This window comes from Nematostella vectensis, chromosome 5 (assembly GCF_932526225.1).
Source record: "Nematostella vectensis chromosome 5, jaNemVect1.1, whole genome shotgun sequence".
Taxonomy (NCBI): domain Eukaryota; kingdom Metazoa; phylum Cnidaria; class Anthozoa; order Actiniaria; family Edwardsiidae; genus Nematostella; species Nematostella vectensis.
The window spans coordinates 9,906,589-9,931,652 of NC_064038.1; the positions used below are offsets into that span (position 1 = coordinate 9,906,589).

Consider the following 25,064-nt stretch of genomic DNA (forward strand, 5'->3'; position numbering starts at 1 on the left):
TCAAGTTCTAATCCCCCACCCTTACCTGGACCATATAGGGGTGGGAGTTTCAAATAACTAGTGCATTAACAATATCCCTGGGTTGCTATTTACAATAGGGGTCTCTTGGAGAAACTCTAAAAAAAATCTTAAGCTAATACCAGACATATCTTATCATGTTTGATAAAATTACAGAATCAGAAATCGATTCAATAAAGTACCTAAGAAGTGTTTGCGGTCCACTCTGGGTCATATCAATTGTTCAACTACTGATAATTCCTCTTGCCTTGTAATTATTCAAGGCATATTTTGTAGCTCCCACAGGTTCAAACTAGTACTGATAAACTGTAACTTCCTAATCCTTGTCAGATTAGATAGTTATACCTAAATTACAGACTCATTATCTTCTGTGAAACATTTTTTTAACCTTTGTTCTCTTGATGGTTTATGTTAGAGGATAATGAACATGTGTCAAAGAGAAGTGACTAAGCTTTATTTAAATAAAATCCTTATGTATCAGAGGATACCACATTTTACATTAATTCATCTGCTCAATAACCATTTCAAAGGGAAACTATATGATTCCAAGGGAAGAAGCAAAGAGGTTTATGATAGAGGAGTAAAGTGATACAGACAAAATAACTTTTTGAAACCACTTAGGAATGAACTGAATTAACAGTATTTGATAGCCATCTAGCCTTGTTTTCGTTTTCTATCCTTTATTTGTCAATAAGCATTAGAATATTGGCAAGACAACATTGGGCTTAGGGACTGAGAGAAATATAAAGAGGCACACATAATAAACTAGATGTTGCCAAAAACAATGAACAGTAACTTTATTGCCAGACAAAATATCATTTTATCATGTCAATCATTTACATTATTTACTCTTTAATTTCAATATTCAAAATATTCCTACGTCAGAACTGAAAATGAAACAGCTTTCTATTAATCTTTTGTCTGTACGCAACACATAAAAGTATCAATTTTTTTCTGAATCATGACCCAAATAACCTAAATTATTTCTGATTTCTCCTAGACCACATTTGTGAACGGATAACCATAAAGTTAATATTATTTTGAAAAAGAAATAGAGATCACTTGGGAAAAAATATTTCTTTTTTCTACTAAAAATCTAGCCTATGTATAGTAGCAATACTGTATTAGACTATTCAAAGCCTGTTTATCCCCACTAATATAATCTCTTGTTTATACATAGTTTGTCAATAATTCACTATAATTCATAGTAGTTCTAATAAGAGCAGTTTTACTAATACAAGGAAACATGAAACAGCATAATAGGCTAAAAAAATCCTCACCACAGTGTAAAAATGCATATTTTTGATGGTGTCCATACATTAATTATTTAAATTTTAAAGATGGGTAAAACAGCCAAATCTCTGTATCTTTTTTAAAATGTAAGCTTAGAACAATCTTTAGTAATCCGGTAGGTGTCTAAGCTATCTTGCCTTGCTTTGACACAAGATAGGGGACTCCTAACAGATAAATCCTACTAACAGATACACATATTTATTGAAAACCAGAACAGCTTTCCCCATGATAGTGCAAGACAATACTTACGTACTTGGATACATTACTATTTGATAAAGTTTCGGTCCCATACTGAGAAATACATGATGTCGAGAAATAAATTAAAAAGCGTTCCATAGATAAAATATAGTATTGTGATTATTTAAACGAGAAATCTTAGATTATAAATTTGGTTTATTTACCTTAGAAGACTAAAATACTAGGAAAAGACAGCCTCTTCATTACAAAAAAGCCAGCTGTCTTCCTCAGTAATTGCCATAACGCCAGTTAATTCTATGGTCTACGAAATGAAATAATAATAAATCTGAACAATCAAATAAAAAAGTTAAAAGTGAAACGGAAAAAAAGGACTTCGGCTTGGAGCAAGTCGGCTTGTCTGAGATGCGCGCTACAAATTCATTAAAATCAGAATAAATTAAAAGGTATAGGATTTGCTTAAGCATGAATCCTTGTCAGGAATTCGCTTTTTCTCTCCTCTGCTTACTCGACCAAATAAAAATTCATCTACAGCAACTATTTACTATACGAAAAAAAATATATATGCAAATTATCTTGTTTCTTCAATCGGCCACAGCAAACATTGATGATTATTTACTGGCCACTTTAGCGACTTCGCACGAATCCAAAGCTTGTAACTTGTATTTTATAGAGTAATAATTGGAATTAAAGCAATAAGTCTTGGTGTCAATCCGCCTCTGGTTGCACTCTTGCTTGACCTTATGACCATAATAAACGGCAGAATCCTGGACTGTGAAGTTTCGCAAGTGAACACGTTTATAGGCTGCCATCCTCCATAAGCTTATTTAATCCATCTACCATGTTCTTCAAAATAACTCTGAAAGCTTGCTCATTCGGATCAAATAAACGTTCTAAGAGAGCACCATTTGCGAAATAGTTAAACACATGGTCTACCCGACCGTGGGATTTCGAAGTCAAATGTCGTTCGATGAGTTGATGGAGAAGCGCTTGGCACTCGCATAGGCTCTTGCTGAGAAATTGTCGATCAAAAGAAAAATCCACTTCGTAGAAACTGATAAATGTCATAGCCGCTGATTTAAAGTTTTTTCTGAATTTTTCGGCCAGCATGATTTCCTCCTTGTTGAATTGATTATTTCTAAAAAGAATGCTTATCTTCACCACGATTTTGATCAGATCTTTTATAAGCTTTTCGGCTTCCTTTTTGCTAGAGGCTTCCATTTTGGCCAATTTATATAACTGATCCAACAAGTCTCCCGTAGTGTCATCTACAAGCGCCTTGGCCATTCCCTTAGAAGATAGTTTGCCAAGGACCTTTTTCTGAGCACGTAGCGCGACACTCTTCGAGTTGAAACCGCCATCCGCCATGTTGTCCTGTGGATTAAATCACATAAACACAGCGATCAGTAACACAAATCCGGTAAGATCGCGCGGTTACAAGCAGGATCTTCACCTCATCTTCCATATTAGAATCCCTAGACGACACACATCCAAGCACAAATAATCAAAGTTGCAGATGTGCAAGCTAGCGCTCCTAACGCACCTAGCTTCCTCTCGCCTACTACAGAATACTAAATGAATTCATCTATCAACCGCAATCGCACGATCGTTACATGCGCAGTATAGAAGCCCTACCTGTCCGCAAACCAACGAGGGCGCAAGCAACGTTAGCTTAACAACAACAAGCCAGCTTGATATCTAATCGACCTGCAAGAACCTGGAAATGCAATGTTTGTATCTTGCTACAGGCAACTGAGACATGCATATATTTCAATGATACAAGAGGCGCGAGCCCCTGACTTTGAACACGCTTGATTGACAGACCATAGATCCACGTGACAGATTTTGTCAAAAGTTCCCGAATTTACTTTTTCTCGCCGCACGATGCCTACTACACAAAAGCAATAACTTTAATCTATTCTTAGCTGAATTAATAGAGAAAAGTGTTAGAGTAATCCGAAATATTTATCCGATCTGTGAGACTTCGAACGACAACGTAAATGACCAAAGTTTCTTTCGGGGCTCGTTGTATTGAGGTTTACATGTTTACTGTCGTTAATTACTTTAATACGCCTTGAGTGACAGCGTTTAACATCGCATATGTCAGTGTTTCACAATATGGATGTAATAAGCTGAACCTATCTTAAAGTACCATATAATATTCATTTTACACGGTTTAATAGTCATACAATTCCGGTTCCATTTTATTACTCTTTTCACGTGTGTAAACAAATATGCCGAGGCGTGCTAAATTTTTATGGTCGTTTTATTTTTGACACGGTATGGGCCAAAACAAGATCGGGCATATCGGATCAAACAGAATATCAAAACAATTTCTACTCATTCCACTTATTCCTAATTATGAAGAGTAGAATAGCTGTTGCTCTGAGTATGCAAGATATAGCGGGGTCCCGGGCTTGACGAAACCCACTAATTAATATTTTTTTTGCGGTGTGGTGTTCATATATAAACACCTCATCAAATTAATTTCCTAGTCGTTTGTAGATGGTCAAGTCGCATCGGGGCTCAAACTAAAAATTCACAAGGTCCTAATAGTTCCAATAGTTCATGTGACCGTTTGTACTTAAAAGGGAGAGAAATAACAATAATACAAACAAACTAAGTGAAAAAGCCGCACTAGGAGATGGAAAGACCCTCTCATGTAAAAGAATCCTATAAATAATGCAAGCGAGAAATTCATAATTATATTATAGTGTGCACTTCTGATTCCTAAACATCTGACTAGAAGTACGAGAGGTCACTGACCGCACTCAATTCAGCCCACCTATGAAAGAGATCGGTGTTCTTTTCCTTTCCTTTTCATTATCTAACGAAATTATGCCGTTTCTCATCTGGGAGCTATTACCGTTGGCACTTGCCGAAAAAAATCTCCTTTTAAGCATAGATGATTAATTCCGAAAAGTGGTCTAAAAATTTCCGGATATCCTCCATAATGTCTTAAAATCCCGAAATTTTCAGCTTTTCGCTGAAGAGGGGGTTTGGTTCAGTGACAAAGGAGGGAAGGGGTATTTTTTGTTACATATGGCTTTCTGGCAGCCCAAGGGGGGTTAAACCCCCTAACCCCACCCCCCCTGATCCGCTATTGCGATTTTTTCACCCGCTCGCACATCGCGTAAATTTCTTTTGTCGTAAGAATCTTTGATAAACCAAGAAGAACAAATAAAAATAAAAAAAATAATGAATAAAAAGGACCGCATGCTCCCCTATTTTGATCTTTGACTAATGTTAATACAACAATGATTTATTTAATATTTATAGCTTTTTTTAGCAGCAAATCATTGGGAATATTGGAGTAGCCGCTGACTGTAAATATTTGTAAAAAAAATAACAAATGCAGGCAGAGATTCCTTACATGTGACATAGGCACCGGTGATCAATTTAGTTTGAAATTTATGAATTTAACTTTCCAAATACCCTAGTCGAACCTAGATCATTTAGCTCGTCAATGCGTCCAAGGCTCTGTCTTTACACTAGGCGGAGTAAATTGGCACACTTAAACTCTTTGCCTAAAGTCGTCTAGACGCATTATACGTCTCTAGTATAAAAACGGCGTTTCATCCACTAGGAGTCGAGTTAAATCACTAACAAACACAACACGATATAAAAACGCCATCAAACCTCACCACAGGAACCCCGCGTAGCTGTTTCTATTTCCTTTTGGGTTTTTTATGAGGGTAGAGATGCGTGCGGAGGAGGCTAGCCAAGCATACGGGACTTCAAAATTGTTTTACACTTTTCACACGGTTTCCCACAATTAAAAAAAATCATGTTAGCGATAATTAAAGTCCGTGAATCCGACTTGCGTTACACTGTTGTTTTGTTTTTGTTTTGAATTATTATTACTCTCATAATTTTGAAAAATATTACTTACCCAGCATTGTTTGATATCGTAGAAATATAATCGAGTCGATTTTATTGTAGGATGGATTAAATGTCAGCATGATTCAAACAGATTTAATTCACATGCATACCCCATGCCTACAAAACCACGCGTCACCACAGGTACCCCAAGCTCACTGTGTGTTTGAATACATTATAGTGGTTCACGTTTACAGTAAACATATGGGATTGAAATAAGCCGTTCACTTTACTACGAAATTAAATCGTAAAACTCTCAAAAATATTCTGACCTGACAGTGGAGTCTTAAATGTGGTCTGGGTAAAGTTTGAAGCCAATTGGGCTTGCATTTCGAGAGTTACGTTGTTCTACAAGGGGAAACAGAACAACGTAACTCTCTGCAAGCCCCATTGGCTTCAAACTTCACCCAGACCACATTCAAGACTCCACTGTCAGGTCAGAATATTTTTTAGAGTTTTACGATTTTATTTCGTAATAAAGTGAACGGTTTATTTTAATCCCATATGTTTACTGTAAACGTGAACCACTATAATTTATTTATACAACACAGTGAGCTTGTGGTACCTTCGGCGTCAAGCAAATCGGATAGACTGGCTTTAAATCCACCATTGCTGCTAAGCTTTGAATTAACAAAGCTTTAGTGGCGACAAACCGATCTTTCTCATACTCTCGCTCATATAATTAATCGACAATGTGCTAACCAACAAAAAGACGCGCGTTTTTATAGTACCCTCAAATAAACAAGAGTCTTGCTTGTTTTGAAGATACAAACAGACAAAGTACATTTGAACGCTCACTGTTACTGCAACCACAAAGCAATCAGGCAATATGAGGTCCTTGCTTTTGAGCTCTCCCTATAGGGCCGCAGTAAGAGAAGAGAATTCTATAAGTAGTTTTGATAATGAGAATGAGGATTTCAGACAAAATTGACAAGTATATATTCTTATCGTAAAAGAAACGTCGTCCGCGCACATGCACAGACGCACACAGACGCTTTTTTTAGAATCGTCGGTGATACCATTTGTGCCCTTTTCCCTGCTTTTTTTGTTGCTGACTACATTATTAAGCCCTTCTTCTCTTTTAATCCCCCTCCGCAATAAGCCCCCGTTTGTGGCCAACATTTTCACAAAAGACACTTTGTTCCCTAAATGATGCATACAAATATGACATTTAACAGTTTTCCACTGACTCTTGCTTGGTTCCACGGTTTCAAATATAAAAAGGGCACTAAAGTGTAATTGTGTCGAGTAAAGCTAATATGTTGTGTAGAGAAAAACCTTAGTAAAAAAATTAAAAGGGTAAGAATATCTATAGTCTCAAATAAGAGCAAACACAGGAGAATTTTTAATGAACCCCCTTTTTCAATAAGGAATTTATTAAGCCCCCGGGTTATAGCTGCGTACTGGTGTTGAATTTTCAGGAATATTGTTTCAACTCGTATGAGGTTTCTTTTAATGGTTTTGCTCTCTTGATGTGCTTAATAGAACGGTGGCCCAACGAGTTTTGCGGTTACATCACTTAGTGGTCGGTACCTCATCTACACAATGAAATGCTTTGGCAGCCATTGTCTGTTCGACACCCTCGAATGTCAAGACATTTGTTATATCATTAGAAAGCTATGTATTCTGGACCATTTACAGCGCCTTTAATATGAGAAAGCCTCAAAGGTTGAAAAAATGCTACGCGCCAATCCTCCCCCCCCCCCCCCTACACCTCAAACTTTCACGCCTAGATCCAAATTCTATCAAGGTTAACTGCTATGAATATGTTATGAACCCTATTTTGATTCTTTAAAGATGCTTTGAATCCGAGCTTATATGTAGCGAATGTATCCGAGCTTGTATGTAGCGAATGAGTGGACCCTTCATTTTATGATAAATAGACTTTCATGAAAAGAAAGGAATCTAATAACAGAAGATTTTCAATATATCTCATGTAGTCGCTTTCTGTACTTCTGCTAGATTTATGTATGCAGATTCAACGGCGGCGACGTACTCTATTTGATAACATTCACACAAGCGTGAGAATAAAATAACGAGCGAACACGTTTATCCTACCTAACGCAGACACTGTTGATATTGCTTCACGATCCTGACGCAAAATATCGAGACTCAAAGAGTTTTGGTCTCATTCACGATTCCATTTTCTAGAGCTTCAAAAGATTAAAAAGCGCTTATGTGATTATGAAATCGAAAATGTGTTCAATTTATGTCTCACATGCGGTGCGCTTTAACGTGATGTATAATATGATCTTAAATTAAATGACAATTAAGTCCATGAAATTATGACGTAAAGTGACGACATTAGCCTCGGGCCGAAAATGTTTTCGTTCTTACTGTTGCCATAGCAACATTTTCCCAAGACTTAATCTTATGGACATGTAAAGTCACAAAAATGGATGAAAGATTCGAAAAAGACTCGAGATTCGTAAGCCACATCGTTGGTATTGTTTTCATTCAATGTCGGAAGATAAATTGTATGAAGAAATCATACAAAAAATATTTTTAACTACGTTTTTTTACTAAAATATTGCGATGACCTCTCGCTGAGGCTTTGTCATACTTGGTATTTTGCAATGATGACAAACTATCCGGCTGATTTTAACTCTATAGTATTGCCTAGGGTCTAGAAATGAGATATTAGAGAGCTTAAGCAAGTCAACACGAACGGCATCAAAAACGGCGCGCGCGCTCACGAATTGCTGGAAAACGGCGTTGACGTCCGTGACAGGAAATCTAGAACGGCATTTTCCCTATTTTTACGTTCTACGCGCGCGGTCACGGACGTCAACGCCGTTTTTTCCAAAAATTCGTCAGAGCGCGCGCCGTTTTTGATGCCGTTCGTGTTGACTTGCTTAAGCTCTCTATTTGTCAACCTATTACGCGGTCTGGAGAAACATTAAGCTGAAAAATATGTGGTTTATCTTGTTATATGGTTCGCGCACCCTTGTGTTTGTGAACAAGAGATACTCTCTCGTGGCGGCAAAAGGCTAATGCTCATAACTTCAACAAAATCACTCGTGACATCACTTCAACAAAACCGCAGAGTGACTCTCTGTTTAGTCCTTTTTCGTTGTTTTTTTTTTATTTATTTACTGTTCATTGTCTTTATGTGAAGCTACCCATTGAATCCGAGCTACACTGTTAATATTAGAAATTTTATTCAGAACGAAACTGAGTGTTCACACAACATTAGAAGGCAGTGTATTAGATGTCCATTAACAAGTGGTCTAAAACCACTGTTTTTATTTCAATATGCTTTTAAGACTTCAAGGAAGTTCATTAGTAGGGGGATACTGGCCAATCAATTATGTATTTACACAGACATCGGTTTTATTATTAAATTGAAAGTAAAATTGGTGCATTTGGCGACAAAGATCAAATAAATGAATAAAAGAGTGAATAATTTAACACCAGAAGTGCTTGGATAATTGATGGAATCGAATTGTGAAAAATATATATATTTATCAAAATGCTTGATTGTGGAATCATCAAGTAAAAAAGTAAGATAAAATAAAAGATGAGAAATTATATAATGATAGTTATAGATTCAGTTATACGAACAAATCCAAATTCCCTCCCAACGTATTTTGTATTCAGTTTTATTATACTATGTTTATGTGTAGGATCGCATTTTGAATATTTCACGCTAGTGTTGCCTGAAATAGAAATTTAGCCAAAATTCGCTAAATAGCGCAAAAATCGCTGTTTCAGCCCTACTCTTTAATTATGTGCAGAAAATAGGTAGTCTTGAATATTTTTTTGTTATTAACAATTACCCCCCTCTTGCTATTAGTTTCTGTTTAGTATCTGATTAGCTTCTGAGTATCTAAGAAATTTTAGTATCCAAGATCACCGCGGTATTCAGGCCCCCTGAATCAAGTTACACAAGTCCGTCCCTAAAGCCCTACGAAAGATTATTAAAGTCTCGAAGTGCGTTTCGTTGAAAACAAAAAAAAAAAAACGATGAAAATGGAATAGAAGCTGTTAACAACAGGCGGTCGATCCTTATCAAATTTGCCCCAAAACATTAATCTTACACGCCACTCATGAAACTTGGAATTAAGTGGCGACTCTTTTTAGGGATACAGAATTTTCGTTTTAATGATTGTTAACGTCCATTTAGACAACCTCTTTTAAGCAGCCACTTGGAATGGTTATGAAGATACCGCCTGTAAAGACCTCCACTAATAAAATGAAAGATGAGCATGCGGATATTTAGGCGGAATAGGTAACCTGTGCTTTTGTTTCATGTTGACGCAAAACTATTACATTTAATAACCCATCATAAAAACATTAACTGTTATAACAAACGATGGAGTCATCTCTCTAAAATAGATCCGAAGTATTAGAGGCGAAAAGCCCTCTAAGCTCAAGTGCCTTGCATAAATATTGAGAGGAATTGGGGTCTGCGAACGCTTTAGGTCGCAGCATATAAAGAACAATTGATTAAACCCTCCAAATCCACTTCTCGGTAACATGTCCTCTGACGTCACATTATTGGAAGAACATGTCATCCGCCGGGTAACCGACTAGCGATAAATCGTCTTAAAATAACCAACTATCGACAAAACATGGAGTGCAACCGAGAATCACTAAGGGAATGCCTCTGTTAGCGGGGTTCGTATATAGATAAAATATGGGTTATCCATCCAGACTAGAGATAAACTAGCGATAAACCTTTTTAAAATAACCAACTATCGACAAGCTACGGAGTGCAACCGAGAATTGCTAATGAAAAGCCTCTGTTGTTAGGGCTCGTACATAGGTAAAATACGGGTTACCCACCAGACCCATCTCAGACCCCACTATGCGTTTCAAAATGTTTACAGTAGTACCCAATCGTATAAAACAAAGCAAAAATTGACTCTTTGAAAAAATGATTTTCAGTCGAGTTTAGAATAGATACGCTTGTGTGACAGCTTATTAGTAAACTCAAGATTTACGATTGTGGAGGAGCGACGGCGGCGCAAACGTAAGATTTCGCGCTAAACATAATGGCGGTAGCTCGTGCTTGGTGCCATCGTAAATCCTTAGGTCCCTAGCACGACGTTATAGTTAGTTCTGCTTATATTAGTATCTGAAATATAATGAATTGATAACATTCATAAAAAAATAAGTATCATAAAAGATCCAAAGTATAACCCATTCTCGTTAACACAGATATTTTTCTATGATGTAAAAAACATTCTACATGATAGAATTTTCGATGTTGATGTGTTCACGTCAACAAAAGTGAAGGATTGAGTGAGACTTGATAAAAACTGTATTACTTCTGTACATATGAAAATGACTAATTTAAAGCATTTGATATTATATTATGTGTATAAGCCAAGCTAGTATTTTCTCGAAATAATATTCTATTTTTAAAGTGCATTCTATAGATCTGTATCGTCGCTTTCTATCTTTTTTAGTCGAACCCTTTTGATAACTTTTTTCGACAGGTAACGAGTAGCAATGCTCAATGTCAATGTTGACTGTTGTACTGATTAAAATTGTTTTAGATATAAGAGATCGCTATTGTGATACCTAATAGCGGAATACCTCGAGCTATACCACCTTTCGCGCTTTTGGCGCTAGAAGTGCGAAAACCGAGAACTATTAGTGTACATAGTTAAGGATTTTTAACGTACGCGAGGGCGCACGAAAAAGTCGAAAATAAAAATCATGGGGCTGTATGCGCATGCGCTTTCCCCTTTTCTCAGCAAAGGACCGCTTTTGTTAAGGAAAATAGTTCGCAACCTCTTTTAAGTTGAGTGCCTAACGCATTGTTTCCGTAATCCAAATTGAGTTATGATTCTAGAGCTACTATCAACATTGGCTAACGCAAAATCTCAATTTTCTAGAATTTAATTTTGCGCTCTTTTTCGTCTATGCATAACATCGATTGATTGATTTGATGGAGTATAAAAAACGGTTGCGTATTAGCATATCACGCATATAGTTGTGGCCTCGGTTCTCTCTGAAATGCTCTTTGAAAGATAAATATTTCGCCTATCTAGATTATGATTGGCGCCAAAAATCGTTAGTTATTAGAAAAAGTGGCTAGAAAGCGATGCCACATTATCGCATGGTCTACAGTTCTTGTTATATAGTGACACTAGACGGTATTGAATTTCCGAAGCCTTTAGACTTGATTGCTAATGCTAGTGCCGAGACCATCTTTCCGTCTTTCCTGTATATGCGCAGGTCTTTATCGTTGCTCATCTAATCCTACCACCCTTACAAATTCATTAGCTAACACACGGGGAGTGCCGAGTCAACCCGACGGCAAACGAACAACAAAACAGCGCGTTTTGATAACTAAAAAGCAAATTTCGTTTACAAGGTATTGCCCATTTTTTTTTTTTTTAGCTATTCTTTACTCCCGTTTGGGAATTTTTCAGGGCACTTGATATAAGTGCGTGTAAGGTTGCAACACACGTACATCGACGCATTAGGAGCTTTTCCTAGTAAACAAGAAGGGAATTCAATCAACGTAGACTACTTAAAAATTAAAACAAGAAAACAACAAATAAACATGTTTTCGATGGATAGTGTTCCACGAGAGGAAACATTACACGGAAGTTCGTGCGCGATTTTTATCGTGATAGTGCTACGGGAATCAGAATAGTTTCTTACTTGCGTGTGAGGAAGCGCGAGGCCATTCAATTTGTAAGTGCTGAAAGCCGTGGCGGCTTACCTTTCGACCCCGTCGCCAATTCATGTTTTCGTCGCGTTTTTTGGTTCTTTCCTCTGTTCTTTTTTGGTTGCAAAGCAACTCGACTGCAGTGATTGTGTGGTGTTTACGCGTCGACTTCCCGATACTCGAACTTAAGACCAACCTCTCTGCTTAAAAAGCAATCATTATGCATAATCATTCACCTGGCTTGACAGATTGTACTCTGTGTCACAAGCGACGATGGCTTTACACGATAATCGCGCCAAAGTGCGTCTATATTGTACACGAGGGCTCATCTCTTCCCAGGAGCCTCGGCAGGGAAAGCCATTCCACTGTCAATCAACCCCGACGGACCAATCAAATCACGGACTGCAAGCGCGGAAGCAGATGTCAGAAAAATGGCCTTAGGAGGAGAATAAATGAGTTTGTCATCAATAAAACCAATTATTCTGACAATAAACAGTTCTCTTGTCGTTTTCTATTACTCTATATTGACGTGGAAAATAGAACCACACACAAGGGAACCTCCATTTCAGCGTTATAATACAAATAAACCCTTCTAGCGACACTAAAATAAAACACCAATATACACTTAAGAACTTTGCTTAATGACATCCCACTACAACAACTGGGGGATTTTCTTTTATTCAAGGATTGTCTTTGAATAGCAAATTCAAACTGAAAAACAAAACAGGAGATTTCCTTTTTATTTACACGAAGTTTACATCTCCAATCGTAAGCCTATATACATCGGACTGATCTGATCGCTCGATATCATATTCCCTTGAGCAAATTTCAATAAAATATCAGTGAGCAACACTGGTCGCGTTAATGGCACCCACTATATAATAATATTTGATTTTATCAAAATAACATTTCTTATAAAGAAAAGAATATGTAATCGATCGGATAAGGTAGGATACATGAAAAAAAAAATTGCTTAGAGTGTTTTGAAGATGAAAAAAAGCATTTGAAAATATAAAGCATAAGTGGGGGCGGCAAGAATGGACTATGGAAATTTTAATTTAGGAGTGTAAAGGAAAACACAGTAGGCCTGATCTCTTTTTTTCGCTTTGATATGAAAAATAAAATGCACTAAACATTATTTACAAATGGAATTCCCAGAATATTACCTGAAAACAGATTTCATATTTTAAACCGACTGTGTTATGTATAAAAGTTATCTTGTTTACAGGAGATGCGAAGAAAAACACAATTTGTGAACTAAGCACTTATTTTGGTTTTCTGGGGATTTCATTAATATGCTAGCATTCGAACAAAGACAAACCCGCGTTTTCTTTTAATATGAATAAAATGTCACACAGTTATAGATGTGACGCCACACAGATAGCTGAATATGGATAAATTGCATTTTTTTTCGTATTTTCACGATCATAGAAAATGGTGCTGGTCCTCGTAATGTTAACACGCGATACCGCAAATAAAGACGCGATTTAGGGAAACAATTATTAGATTCTTTTAGCAGCTATTCTAATTATTAATTTGAAAAGATTAGATCTTCCCACTAGGGATTAGATCTTCCCACAAGAAAGAGTACTTCTATGGTGACCTACTATGCCCGTGGTCTAAGAGATTTTCAAAACGTTCATTTCCTCTCCTATTTCGCGAGCTGACCGGACGCTAAATTCTAAATAGAAAAAAAGGGACCGACCTCATATTCGCGATGGCATTGGGATAAAGCGGTAATTGGAGGGCACCGCAAAAAGATGAGTATCGATTTACCTGATATGAAACTCAAAGAGGGTAACGAATCTAGTAAGATATCAGGAGCTATCAGTGATATTATGGAGTAGTCTTTTGTACTTAATGTGTGTACTTGGAGCTAGCAGCGATACTTTAAAGAAGTATGTGTGTTATTGGTAAATACTAAGTTAGGTACGGTTTGTGCTCTATTTGTTCCGCTAGCCAACACATAGCTGTTAATAATAGTCGCCGGTTATAGTAATTTCATGCAAAGTCTATAAATTAGTCTCGAACATATCAGACGAAATTTTACATGGAGCTATGGGAATTTTAACTTCCACGTCATTATAGACATCATGAAATATTTAAAACTATATCTTGGTAGCGATCTTTTAAAAGAAATGGATAAGGAGAAAAATGAATAGATACGTGGGAAATGAATGAGAGAAGTATAAGGGGGAGGGATAAGGGCATGGCCCTAGGCGTTTTATGTCGTAGATCATCGAAAGGTGTTGTTGTCACGTACGCTGTAGATAGATTTATCTTTTATATCGCACCACCGTAATACACGTGTGACGAAATGAGTACCTTCCCTTTCGCGTTATAATTACATTTACAACTACTTCGGGATAACGCATGCCAGATCGCACACAATAAATCCCATACGATTAAAGAAGCAATCGGTAAATTGTAAAGACGCAATCATTAAGGAAATGACAGGCCCGTACCCAGGATTTTTCTTGGGGCGGGGGTGCGAAATCCGAAAAAATGGACCTAATTTTTCCGGGGGGGGGGGGGGGGGGGGGAGGGAGTTTTCTGATAAAAATCTGACCACCCCTGAAAGAACAAACAGGGATTTTTTTTGCCTTTGCAGTATCTCCAAGGGATGTTTATTGTCGGATTCGGTTAAAAAAAAAGTCTGACTTATGTATTGGTGACATATCAAATGTGAACTTTTCAAGCACACTAGCATACACACATTGGCACCAGTCGGGCCAAGACGGGACGCTAGCACAGTCTATTACCCGTGCAGTTCGGCAACCATGGACAGCTGTTTCGTCCTTATTAGGACTCGTCAGCATGGCATAGCCGGCTGACGAGTCCTAATAAGGACGAAACAGCTGTCCATGGTTGCCGAACTGCACGGGAAATAGACTGTGCTAGCGTCCCGTCTTGGCCCGACTGGTGCCAATGTGTGTATGCTAGTGTGCTTGAAAAGTCGACATATCAAACTTATTCCCCACGGATAGTGTCCTTCGTATGTATTGCCTTATATGGGCATAGATGCCCATATTTAGAAGAGCTAAAGTTTTCCCTCTCCCTGATCTCCAGAAAACATGGTGAAAAATACTCATTCCTGTCACTTTGCGACTCGCGGCAAAAATTATTTACCAAAACTTTCTCGCTTGGTCAAATCTTTTCCTTACTAATCCTATAAACTCTTTAGACCCAGGCCTCCAAGTGATTGACCGAGCGGGTTTGAAGGTCACCCAAATATTGATATGCATACCAGAGTGATCTAGCTTATGCTTTATAGTTTTGTCTACAAAAAGCACGTCTATTGAGAACCGAAACTGGACTTTCGACCATTGTGTGGGGGGGGGGGCGTTCGAACCCCCTGCACCCCCCTGGGTACGGGGCTGAAATGTCCGAAATATTCAAGCACTTGGAAAAAAAATAGCTGGCATAAGTAACTTTTCTACTTGTGACAACTTGCGTCCCATTTTGGCAACCAACTTGCGTTGAGTGTCCACTTTGCGTTGACTTGCGTCGGATTTGAACATGTTTGTACAGTTTGCCAATTTCGTGCATTCACTTGGTCTCGTTTGCCCCACCAACACCCACATTTTATTTTCGTCTAAAAATTGTACGGCAGTATCGTCATAAAGTAAAGTTATCTCTCAGACTATTTGTTTCTATTTCTTTTGTTTTGGAGACGATAATATTTCATTTTATATAAATGTTAGGCTGCGCGCTAGTGGTTGTAGAGCGCGCGCCAATGGCCGTGTCGCCAGCAACACGTGTTAACTCGTGTAGGGTAGCTCAAAAACAGTCAAGTTGTCAAACTTGCCTTTCGTTTGGCAACTTCATAGCCAGCCAAAACTTGCACCTACTTATGTTCTGTTTGGCCAGGGCTTAGTATAGCGAAAATATTTTGAAAATTTAGTTTAAAAGGTGATTTTTTTTAATGGAAAGACCGCTTTTGTGCGATAAGTATTAGTGAAAAAACTATTTGCTTGTGTTTTGAGAAAATTTTCTAGGATGTTTTTTTCATGTCTCTTTCACGCTTTTAAAAACTCTCCAATAATTTCTGATTGAAACATCCATTTTTCTAAAAGAGCTTCCAAGGTGTATTTTGTAAAAGGAATGCATGAACTGTTTTCAAGTTTCATCGCTATACCGATGCTTTTTTATCACAGATCTATTTCATCTTCTTTATTTCACATTTATAACTTCTTTTTTTCAAATGTGTCATCACAAGGAACCCTGTTCATTTATTTACTTACTCTAGTTTCTACCGAATGTTGCGATAACGTTTCTCACTGGCTGACTTGGCACAAAATGCGCCCAGCCGGCTCCAAGCCACTATTTTATTAAATGGCCTTTATATTTTTCGTGCTTCGCCGTAAAACCCGCTATCAATCATAAGTACCTTATGCTATTTATGCGAGGAGCGTTATTTTTGCAACACTCTTGAATGGTCAAGTGGCCAAAGTGTCCATTGACTAGATATCAAAGTGCGCTCTTAAGGCGCTCTGGGCACTTAACGATGTTCCATCTCTTGTTTGCCTCTGGCTTGTAGAGGCTCTTGAATGTGTTGATCAGTGTTATGCTAGTTGCCATGACTAGGTGCTTGCTCGACGTGCATAGCCTACTGCAAATAAATGTGCAAGGAGAGGAAATAGGCGCAAAAGTGGAATCTGTGAAACAATGCGCGCAATATATATATATATATATATATAGTGTTGGTTTGAGAAAAATACAAACTACATAGGTTTCCCTACAGGCCTGTTTCGTGGTTGCCCACTCATCAGGGGATTTAATGAGACGCCTATCTGCCCTATCTTCAGACCAAGCCTCCTTTGACCAGACCGCGCCACCTTACCAGAAAGCACTCGACGATAGCGGATACAACTACACGCTACGCTACGAACCCAACACCGTAACCAACCGTAAAACCCGCAAACGCAACAACATCCTATGGTACAACCCGCCCTTCAGCAAAAACACCAGCACCAACATCGGCCACAGATTCCTCACCCTGATAGACAAACACTTCCCGAAAGACAACCACCTCCGTAAAATCTTCAACAGAAACACCATCAAAATCAGTTACAGCTGCATGAACAACACCAAACAGATCATCGACAACCACAACAAGCGCATCATCACCGCATCGTCGGCTACCGAGATCGCCAGCTCCGCCCCTACCACTACCAACAACAAGACATGCAACTGCCGACAGAAAGACACCTGCCCTCTAGACGGAAACTGCCTACAGACATCCGTTATCTACCAAGCTACCGTAACTCGAAAAGACAACAACACCTCGGAAACATACGTCGGGCTCACTGAAAACAGCTTCAAGACCAGGTACAGAAACCACACCGCATCATTCCGACACGCCAAACACAGAAACTCCACCGAACTCAGCAAACACGTCTGGACTCTCAAGGACAGCATGATTGAGTACTTTATTTCATGGCGCATTCTTTCTTCCCACTCCGCCTAAACAGTACCACTAAGCGTTGCAACCTCTGCCTCAAGGAAAAGCTGACGATCATCTACCAACCCAAACTATCAACTCTAAATAAACGCAATGAACTCGTGTCCTCGTGCCGCCACAGAAACAAAGCCCTGCTACGAAACAATTAGAACTGTTAATCCCGTCACCGTTAAATTTTCGCGCTATCAATTTTTCACACGTTCCGCACTGTTAGTTTTCGCCCCGCATATTTAATGTAACTCGCTATTGTTCCTCTTACCGCCTTAGCTAAAACTATCAGTCTATTATTATGTAAATTTCAATGTTAATAGTATATATACGATGGTAGGAATATTCTCATTAAATCCCCTGATGAGTGGGCAACCACGAAACAGGCCTGTAGGGAAACCTATGTAGTTTGTATTTTTCTCAAACCAACACTATACACCGCTCTACTTTCGAGTATTGAGCACTTTCTATGAAAGCCTTAAACCATCACTTTATATATATATATATATATATATATATATATATATATATATATATATATAAAATGAAATGATGGTTGAAGGCTTTCATAGAAAGTGCTCAATACTCGAAAGTAGAGCGGTGTATAGTGTTAGTTTGAGAAAAAATACAAACTACATAGGTTTCCCTACAGGTCTGTTTCGTGGTTTTTCAGGGGAAAATCCCCTGATGAGTGGGCAACCACGAAACAGACCTGTAGGGAAACCTATGTAGTTTGTATTTTTCTCAAACTAACACTATATATATATATATATATATATATATAATTGCTAGTTGTATCGTTTAAATTTAATCAATTTGGCCCCCTCATGCGAAAAACCCAAAGTTTTTTTATGGAAATCTTGGCGATTTTGTCTTAAAAAAGAGAAAGAAGAAGAAACAAACTTTTCTATGTTTTTTCTTTCTTCTTTTTCTTTCTTCACTTTCTCATGAAGAATTTTGAGAGCGGGATACTTCATATTTGGCCAATAAGAAACATCTTCCTCTACAAGTTACGCGAAATATCGAAAAATAGAGTATGTAGGAGACCTGAAAGGGTGCACCACGTTTACACATCTTTAGTCGATGAGAGCAATGCATTGACGATCGATATGATTCATCACGTATCGCACGTCGATTATTTAATGAACTCGGCCATATATCATATATATGCCTTGCCAGCTAAGACTCAAAGGACGACAGGCGCAGACATCTGACCGTTCTGTGCGGTTGCTTTTTTAAGGGCCCGCCTGAAAAGAACGTGACTCAGGAAAATACCTCTGGATCCCCAAGCATACTTAGCTAATGATTGCCCTGTTGCTATAGGATGTGTGACGTCACCCGAATCAGGCGCGCACACGCTGTTGTTGAAATGCCTCAAGGGCTTTGAATGCACTCTCTGTCCCATCGCGTTACTGGTGTAGTGTAATCCTTTAGCCCTATCTCGACTAAACGCTAAGAAGCACGGTTTAATCTTTGCGGAACAGTGATTTGACTGCGTCGTTGTGGGGCTGCTCTTTGAGTTTTGACCCCTCGTATAAGGTAAGATAAGGCTATCGTGAATCGTTTTGAAGGGGTTTATTGGGGATATGGCACCGGCTAAGACTTGTTTGTTGTACTCTTCAGAACAGATTCGCTAGTTTGCTGACTGTTCTAGATGCGTTAAATTAGAAATTATTGTACAAACCAGGGTAAATAAACACGCGCTGTACATCTCTATGGTTGCGTTATTCCGAGTTTAGTTTCTTTGCATCTTGTGAAGTTTCGAATGTAAACAAAACAACAAGGTTCAAAAAGCGTAAAATTATTTAACGTTAAGGCCCGGGTCGATTCTAGGTACTTTTGTAACATTTTTTTTAATTGTAGCTACGTGTTTATTTGTAGCTACGTGTTTAATTGTAAAGCTACCAAGGTATTCACAATCAACACATTCAAATGGCAATAAAACTATTATTCGACGATTACTTGCGGGTAACTGTAAAACTGACCGTTCTTGAAATCATAATTGTGTTTAATGTGTCAATTATAGACCCCCAAATGAGAATAAAAGCGATTCATAGTCCGCGCCGTTGTTTTGATTTCGAGTCAAGAAGCTTTTGGCCTGCGAGGTGATAACACTCGATTCGTGAGGCTGCAGATGACCAGACTGGGTCATAAACCTCTGAGAAACTAGACAGCTTTTTAATATTTTGACTGAATTACGGCGATTGAACTTCCAAAATTCACGGAAAAAGGTCTATTATGAAACAAACCAAAGGCAGAAAACGTTTTCTTCTAAGGCTGAGTAGTTACCTAAGCCATTTATTAACAACTGACAAAAAGTTGTGAAGTATTTCTATTGTCTTAAAAGCCACATATAGCATGACTAAGTCAGTCTCGTAAATCTTGACCAATATCACAATGACATCTTGGAGAAGAGGGATGCAAATTTTAAAGCATTGCATTATGCCTTCAAGTATTATTTATAGAGTGTTCATCAAATGATTAGCGACCAAAAACGTCTTTTGTTGCTGAAAAAAAAACTTTTTGCCCCCACTAACAACATACAGAACTTTTTCCACATCAAACGGGCGAATAATTACATACATAAGAGGTGGAAAGCATGGAAAATCGAATCTCGGAGAAAAAAATAAATGCAAATTTGTAGTATAACATGATTTTCTGTGGAATTTCTTATTTACTTTATTTCAGCTTCGGATTACGTTTTATAGACATTTCCTTTTGGCAATAGAAAAGACCTAATCCTGTTGGTACATGTTCGAAAACGTTCATTTGACAACGCGGACAGGTAGTAACTGAACAATATCCTTCCAGAAAAAGACAAAACACGTAATATGACCATAATGGTATATATATATGTCTCAATTATCACCTAAACTTATTCGTTACAGTTTAAAACAAGTTGTATACATCAATGTGAACAACATTTAATTTGCACCTTATGAATTGTTTCTTGCGTTTCCTTGACAACAGCCTGCAAGTCATGCAAAACAATAAAAAATATCCATATTGTGACAAATGTGCTGAAATATTTTTACCAAATGATGTTTTTTTTGTTTTGCAGCCTCTCTCAAAGGCTTCTAGCAATAGTAGACATGTAGCCGCGCGATCCTGTCTTCTCAACATATGACATCTGTTGACCGTAAGTGTTTTTAAAACCTTTTTCAATACTTGCCGGACCAGAGTTTTGTCGCTGGAAGCAGACTACGTGCTCAAACATTTTTTTAAACCGTTTTCTTGTTTACTTCCATATTAGGACATTACATAGCTTGTTTGCTAGTCCTCTTCAATTGTTTTATCGAGTTTTCTCAGGGGCGTAGCCAGGTGGCAGGCCTCCCCTCTCTCCCAGCAGCCAAAATTCAGTAAATTTATAAGACATTACTTTAAATACAGGGGACCCTTTTTGAGCCACCTCCTATTAAAAATCCTGGCTACACGCCTGTTTCTTTTTCTCTCTAACTACAGAGTAAGTTGAGAAATTTTGCTGCCCACCATCTTAAAACAAGGGTCTTGGCGCTAGCTTTTTCGATTATCACAGGTATCCCGCGCGCTCGCTCAGGACAGCCATTGATTGATATGCCGTTCACATTATAGTCGAGAATGGAACAAGCTCAGATGATAAAAGAAGTCGCAAAAACTCCGTTGCGCCAGCTAGTCTCCCGGATGTAGACCCTTCGCGACTTCCTCGATATCTACGGGACCCAACTCGTAGGAGTAGCCTACAGCCGAGAAGAATTTCGGTACAAGGCAGTAATGGATCGGCAAACCCCGAGCAGCAGACATCACAACCAAGGGTCTTGGAACCAATCAGTAATTCTTCGGAGGTAGTAGTAAAAGAAACGGGCCATAACGATCCTGAGAAGGAACATTCCAACACTGTGCATGCTCAAAAGAATCACGAACAAAAGCAGGACTTAAAAACACGGAGATGCTCTGTACCATTGCCGCCTGCAGTCAATGCTCAAACGTTGGCCGAACGTAATCGTCAAAGGCGAGCGAGCCATGCTGGTGCTCGACCTTTTAGGCATTATCTATATGGACCGAAGCTTAATCGATTTGAAAACGATGTTGAAGAACTCGAGATTGTGGTTAGTCCCCCTTCGAGGCTAGAGAATAACTTATCTGGCAACCACCGCTCGTCTATAAAATTTGAACATTTGCCAGAAGAGAACGAAAGTAGTCCATCAGATTTTGCAAGCTTGACAAATATTCGACCTAAAGAGGAGCTTCTTCCGGAAAGTGCGAGTGAAAGTAATAGGTCAAAAAATAAAAGAGAAGATGAGACGCCCAACAAAACTCGGAAGATTTCAAGAGTTGCGCCGACGGTAAGAACACGGTTCCATCTGCATGAACACAGTTCCATCTGCAGATCTGCATGTTATCTTATTCTTATACTTTCTTCAGCGTTTTCAGTAACGTTTTCCACAAGCTAAAACTTTCATTATCACGACTCCATTATTGAAATACAAATTCCACAACCTTCTATACATCATCACTACTTTTGTCATCGTTTTTGTCGTCGTGCTTAGAATCGCATCATTTCTGATTGACTTGTTAAAAGACCTTAATGTACCATCTACAATTTCATCTCAATTCTGTCATCAACTTACCATCATATATAATCAGGTGTACAATAGACACACTGCAATCTCTGTGGAAGTACACAATTTGAACATATCGTTCTTACTTTTATCGTGTTTACTTTTTTATCGTGTTCACTTTTCTACCTTACAACCACCTAACCACAACTACATATTTCTGCAGGGCCCGTTTATCCCGAAGCCTGATAATCACTTGGTGCTGTCGCTGTTCAGCTGTCTGTGTTGCTGCCCCATAATAGGCATCGTCGCCGTCTTCCTTTCGTACCAGGTAGAAAATAGAGTTTACTCCAGTCTTCTCGGATAAGGACACTAAACCGAGGGTCCCGTCTCTTCAAGCTGCACTACATTTACCTGAAAAGGAGGGACGTTAAGGAACCACTGGGGACACAAAAAGCCCTCTTGCAGTGACCACCCTCAGTGACAGTGCTTACTAATAATACACATAAGGGGGCACTTTTTGTGTGTGTCTAGCTCTGTTGTGCCTTGCACACCAGTATGGCTAGTGGAATTAGCACAAAAAGCCCTCTGGCGGAGACCACCCTCAGTGACAGTGCTTACTAACAATACACATAAGGGGGCACTTTTTGTGTGTGTCTAGCTCTGTTGTGTCTACCGCACCAGTATAGCTGGTGGAAGTTAGTACATACTCCATGGAATATGCTCGCGTACGGTTTTTATGCACGCGTTGAGGGGTAACAGAAAGTGAACGAGCGTGGCTTCCAGCGAGTACTTCGTACAAGCAGTTTTCATTGACTTATTAATTTATTTCATAGATACTGAGATTTTAGAGACCACAAAGTTTAACGTTTTTCTCGTTTTCATCAATTTATTTTTGACGCGGGGCGGGCGATGTTTTAGATTATTACGATAGTGTAATGACGGTGGTTATGTTCTGGTAGTGTCGGTGATTGATTGTGTTATGATCGTGGTAGTACTGGTCATGACGATGATTATGTTTATGACGATGATGATCAAGTTCGCGATAATGGTAATGAGGCTGCCTCTGCTGTTGTTTCTAATGATGCTGCATTATGATGATGGCAGTAATGAGTATGCGCAATGATGGATATCATTGAAATTATAAACAATTATTGGATGAGGTTTTAGTGATATCCGAAATAATCAATGTTGAGACAAGTGGAATCAAGTGGATTTTACTTGGCGAGACATTGTTCGCGCCCTAGGCCCAAGACGCATTACGCGTGTAAAATAACTAATCAGCTAGCTGATAAGTGAAGACCCCCGATTGCGTCATCCTCAAAACAAAGCGCGCGCTCTTAGCCAATCAGAATCGGCATAGTCAGCACAATGTATAATAATGGTTATTATGATAATGATAATGGCGATGATGATGGTAATTAAGACGATGATGACGATAGTGGCGGGTGAGGGTTTTGATGATTTGCACTGATGGTGATGGAAGATGATTGGTGATATGGTCATGTAAGTGTTGATGAAGGTTGTGTTTTTGATGTTAATTTTTTTGTGGGTCTTCATATTTGGAGTCGATGAAATTTGATCATCTTTTTGGTTTTAAATTATGACATTGTTAGGATAAAAAGAGTCGTGAATTGAATATTGCATCTCATCCAGGCCGTCTCCTTTTCCTTTTTAAGGTTGACTTAAAGTACGAGGATGGCCAGAAAGAAAAGTCGGTGGATAAGTCTCAAAAAGCCAAATGCTGGGCGATGACCGCTGTGATGCTTGGCATGATGATTTTCGCGGCCGCTGTTATGTATGCAGTCGTCAAATTCGCTACCGCCAAGGCATAACACCATACAAACCATTCCTTACCAAATATGGTCATGATAATACTTCGTGTCTTCGCTGTATGATGTACGCAGATCCAGGACTCTCTATTGGTCCAAAGGATGATGTATAACATCAAGTTAACAACCAATTGTGTAGTGTGTTCATTTGTTACCATTTTGTAAATACTTAGTTAAAAATATATAAAGAAATAAAGGGAACTTAAAAAGCAATCATGATAAGATGATTTATTTTGTAAAAGATATATCCAACTTATTTCAATGGCGAAGATTACCCGTGTATGTGAGCAAATGTTCTATGATCTTAGCTTTAAATCGGACTATGAACCTTTTACAGTGTCTTCATATTTAATAATTTACCTTTATCGAAAATGGAGAATATCTAAAGCTAAAACGCACATAAAAAAATACACAGCTTTCTGGTACCCATGAATTAATGTGGGGTTCTCTAAAGCTAAAATATGGAGAACTGTGAATTAACGTCAACACGCCTTTGTCTATAAAATGAAATAAAATAGAATAAAACGACTTATATAAAAGTGTTGAGCTCAAGGGGCCAGCGTGTCCTTTATATCTCCACCACATCCAAATCTGTGGCAAGGACGAAAAATTAAGCCAAGAAGGTTTTGGGCTCAATCCTATTTTCTATGGTTCCCGGGCCTTTTTAAAGCTTTTGCGCGTGTAAGGTACAATGCTAAGGTAAAAAACCTTGTTATGACCAACGGTGAAATGATCAGCTTACTCTTGAACCTAAATCAAACCTTGCACGAAACATATGGTCACGAACAGATAACAATCTTTTTTTCTAAAATGAAAGTGAAAAAATATTTCCTTTCTTTTGGCAGTATCAAAAGCTTAATTCCTCCTCTACAAACAATTCATCCGCCTTCATCACAATTATTTTAAAGCATGTCTCAAACAATTACTAGTTATTGACCTATTAAATCATATTTTAAGGGAGTGAACACGGAAAACAGGTAACAAATATTAAGAAAACCTAGTAAAACACAACAGGCTGATTTACTCACTCTACGGACTCAAGTCAGTGGTTGAGAATTTGCGGGCAAGTCGCAAAGACTAAATCGCGCTGTCTAAATCAGCTTTTGATTCTCGACCAAAACTTCTTCTGAAAGAAACATTAAAAAAACAGCAATAAGAATATAGTATCTGGTAGTATTACTTAATAGTTCTTCACACTGGAACCCCTTGCTAATCCATTTGCTAGGCCTGAT

General features: G+C 38.4%; 2 protein-coding genes across 6 annotated transcripts; one reads left to right on the top strand and one right to left on the bottom strand.

The window, feature by feature from the left end:
- Positions 1-790: 790 nt before the first annotated feature.
- On the bottom strand, positions 791-12,315 carry LOC5508724 (tumor necrosis factor alpha-induced protein 8). 5 transcript variants are annotated; one of them, XM_032377532.2, is made up of 2 exons: positions 12,068-12,315; positions 791-2,880 (listed from the first exon to the last, which is right to left on the bottom strand). In XM_032377532.2, the coding sequence occupies exons 1-2, from the start codon at positions 12,089-12,091 to the stop codon at positions 2,305-2,307; spliced, it is 600 nt and encodes a 199-aa protein (XP_032233423.1). In that variant the 5' UTR covers positions 12,092-12,315; the 3' UTR covers positions 791-2,304. The 5 variants fall into 5 exon arrangements, with proteins under 5 accessions (XP_032233423.1, XP_032233426.1, XP_032233425.1 ...); XM_032377535.2 differs by lacking the exon at positions 12,068-12,315 and adding an exon at positions 12,007-12,030; XM_032377534.2 differs by lacking the exon at positions 12,068-12,315 and adding an exon at positions 7,444-7,598.
- A 6,010-nt stretch (positions 12,316-18,325) lies between these two features.
- On the top strand, positions 18,326-24,045 carry LOC5505655. The gene is made up of 5 exons (XM_048728041.1): positions 18,326-19,004; positions 20,527-20,604; positions 21,057-21,787; positions 22,227-22,331; positions 23,680-24,045. Exons 2-5 carry the CDS (start codon positions 20,589-20,591, stop codon positions 23,833-23,835), a joined length of 1,008 nt encoding a protein of 335 aa, XP_048583998.1. The 5' UTR covers positions 18,326-19,004; positions 20,527-20,588; the 3' UTR covers positions 23,836-24,045.
- The last annotated feature ends 1,019 nt before the right edge of the window (positions 24,046-25,064 follow it).

Coding starts and splice junctions, on each gene's coding strand:
- LOC5508724 (XM_032377532.2), bottom strand. CDS start 12,091: ATGAATTGGCGACGGGGTCGAAAG. Junction 2,881..12,067: donor ATTGGCGACGGGGTCGAAAG/GTAAGCCGCCAC, acceptor TTTAATCCACAG/GACAACATGGCGGATGGCGG.
- LOC5505655 (XM_048728041.1), top strand. Junction 21,788..22,226: donor TTTCAAGAGTTGCGCCGACG/GTAAGAACACGG, acceptor ATATTTCTGCAG/GGCCCGTTTATCCCGAAGCC. Junction 22,332..23,679: donor CCGTCTTCCTTTCGTACCAG/GTAGAAAATAGA, acceptor TTCCTTTTTAAG/GTTGACTTAAAGTACGAGGA.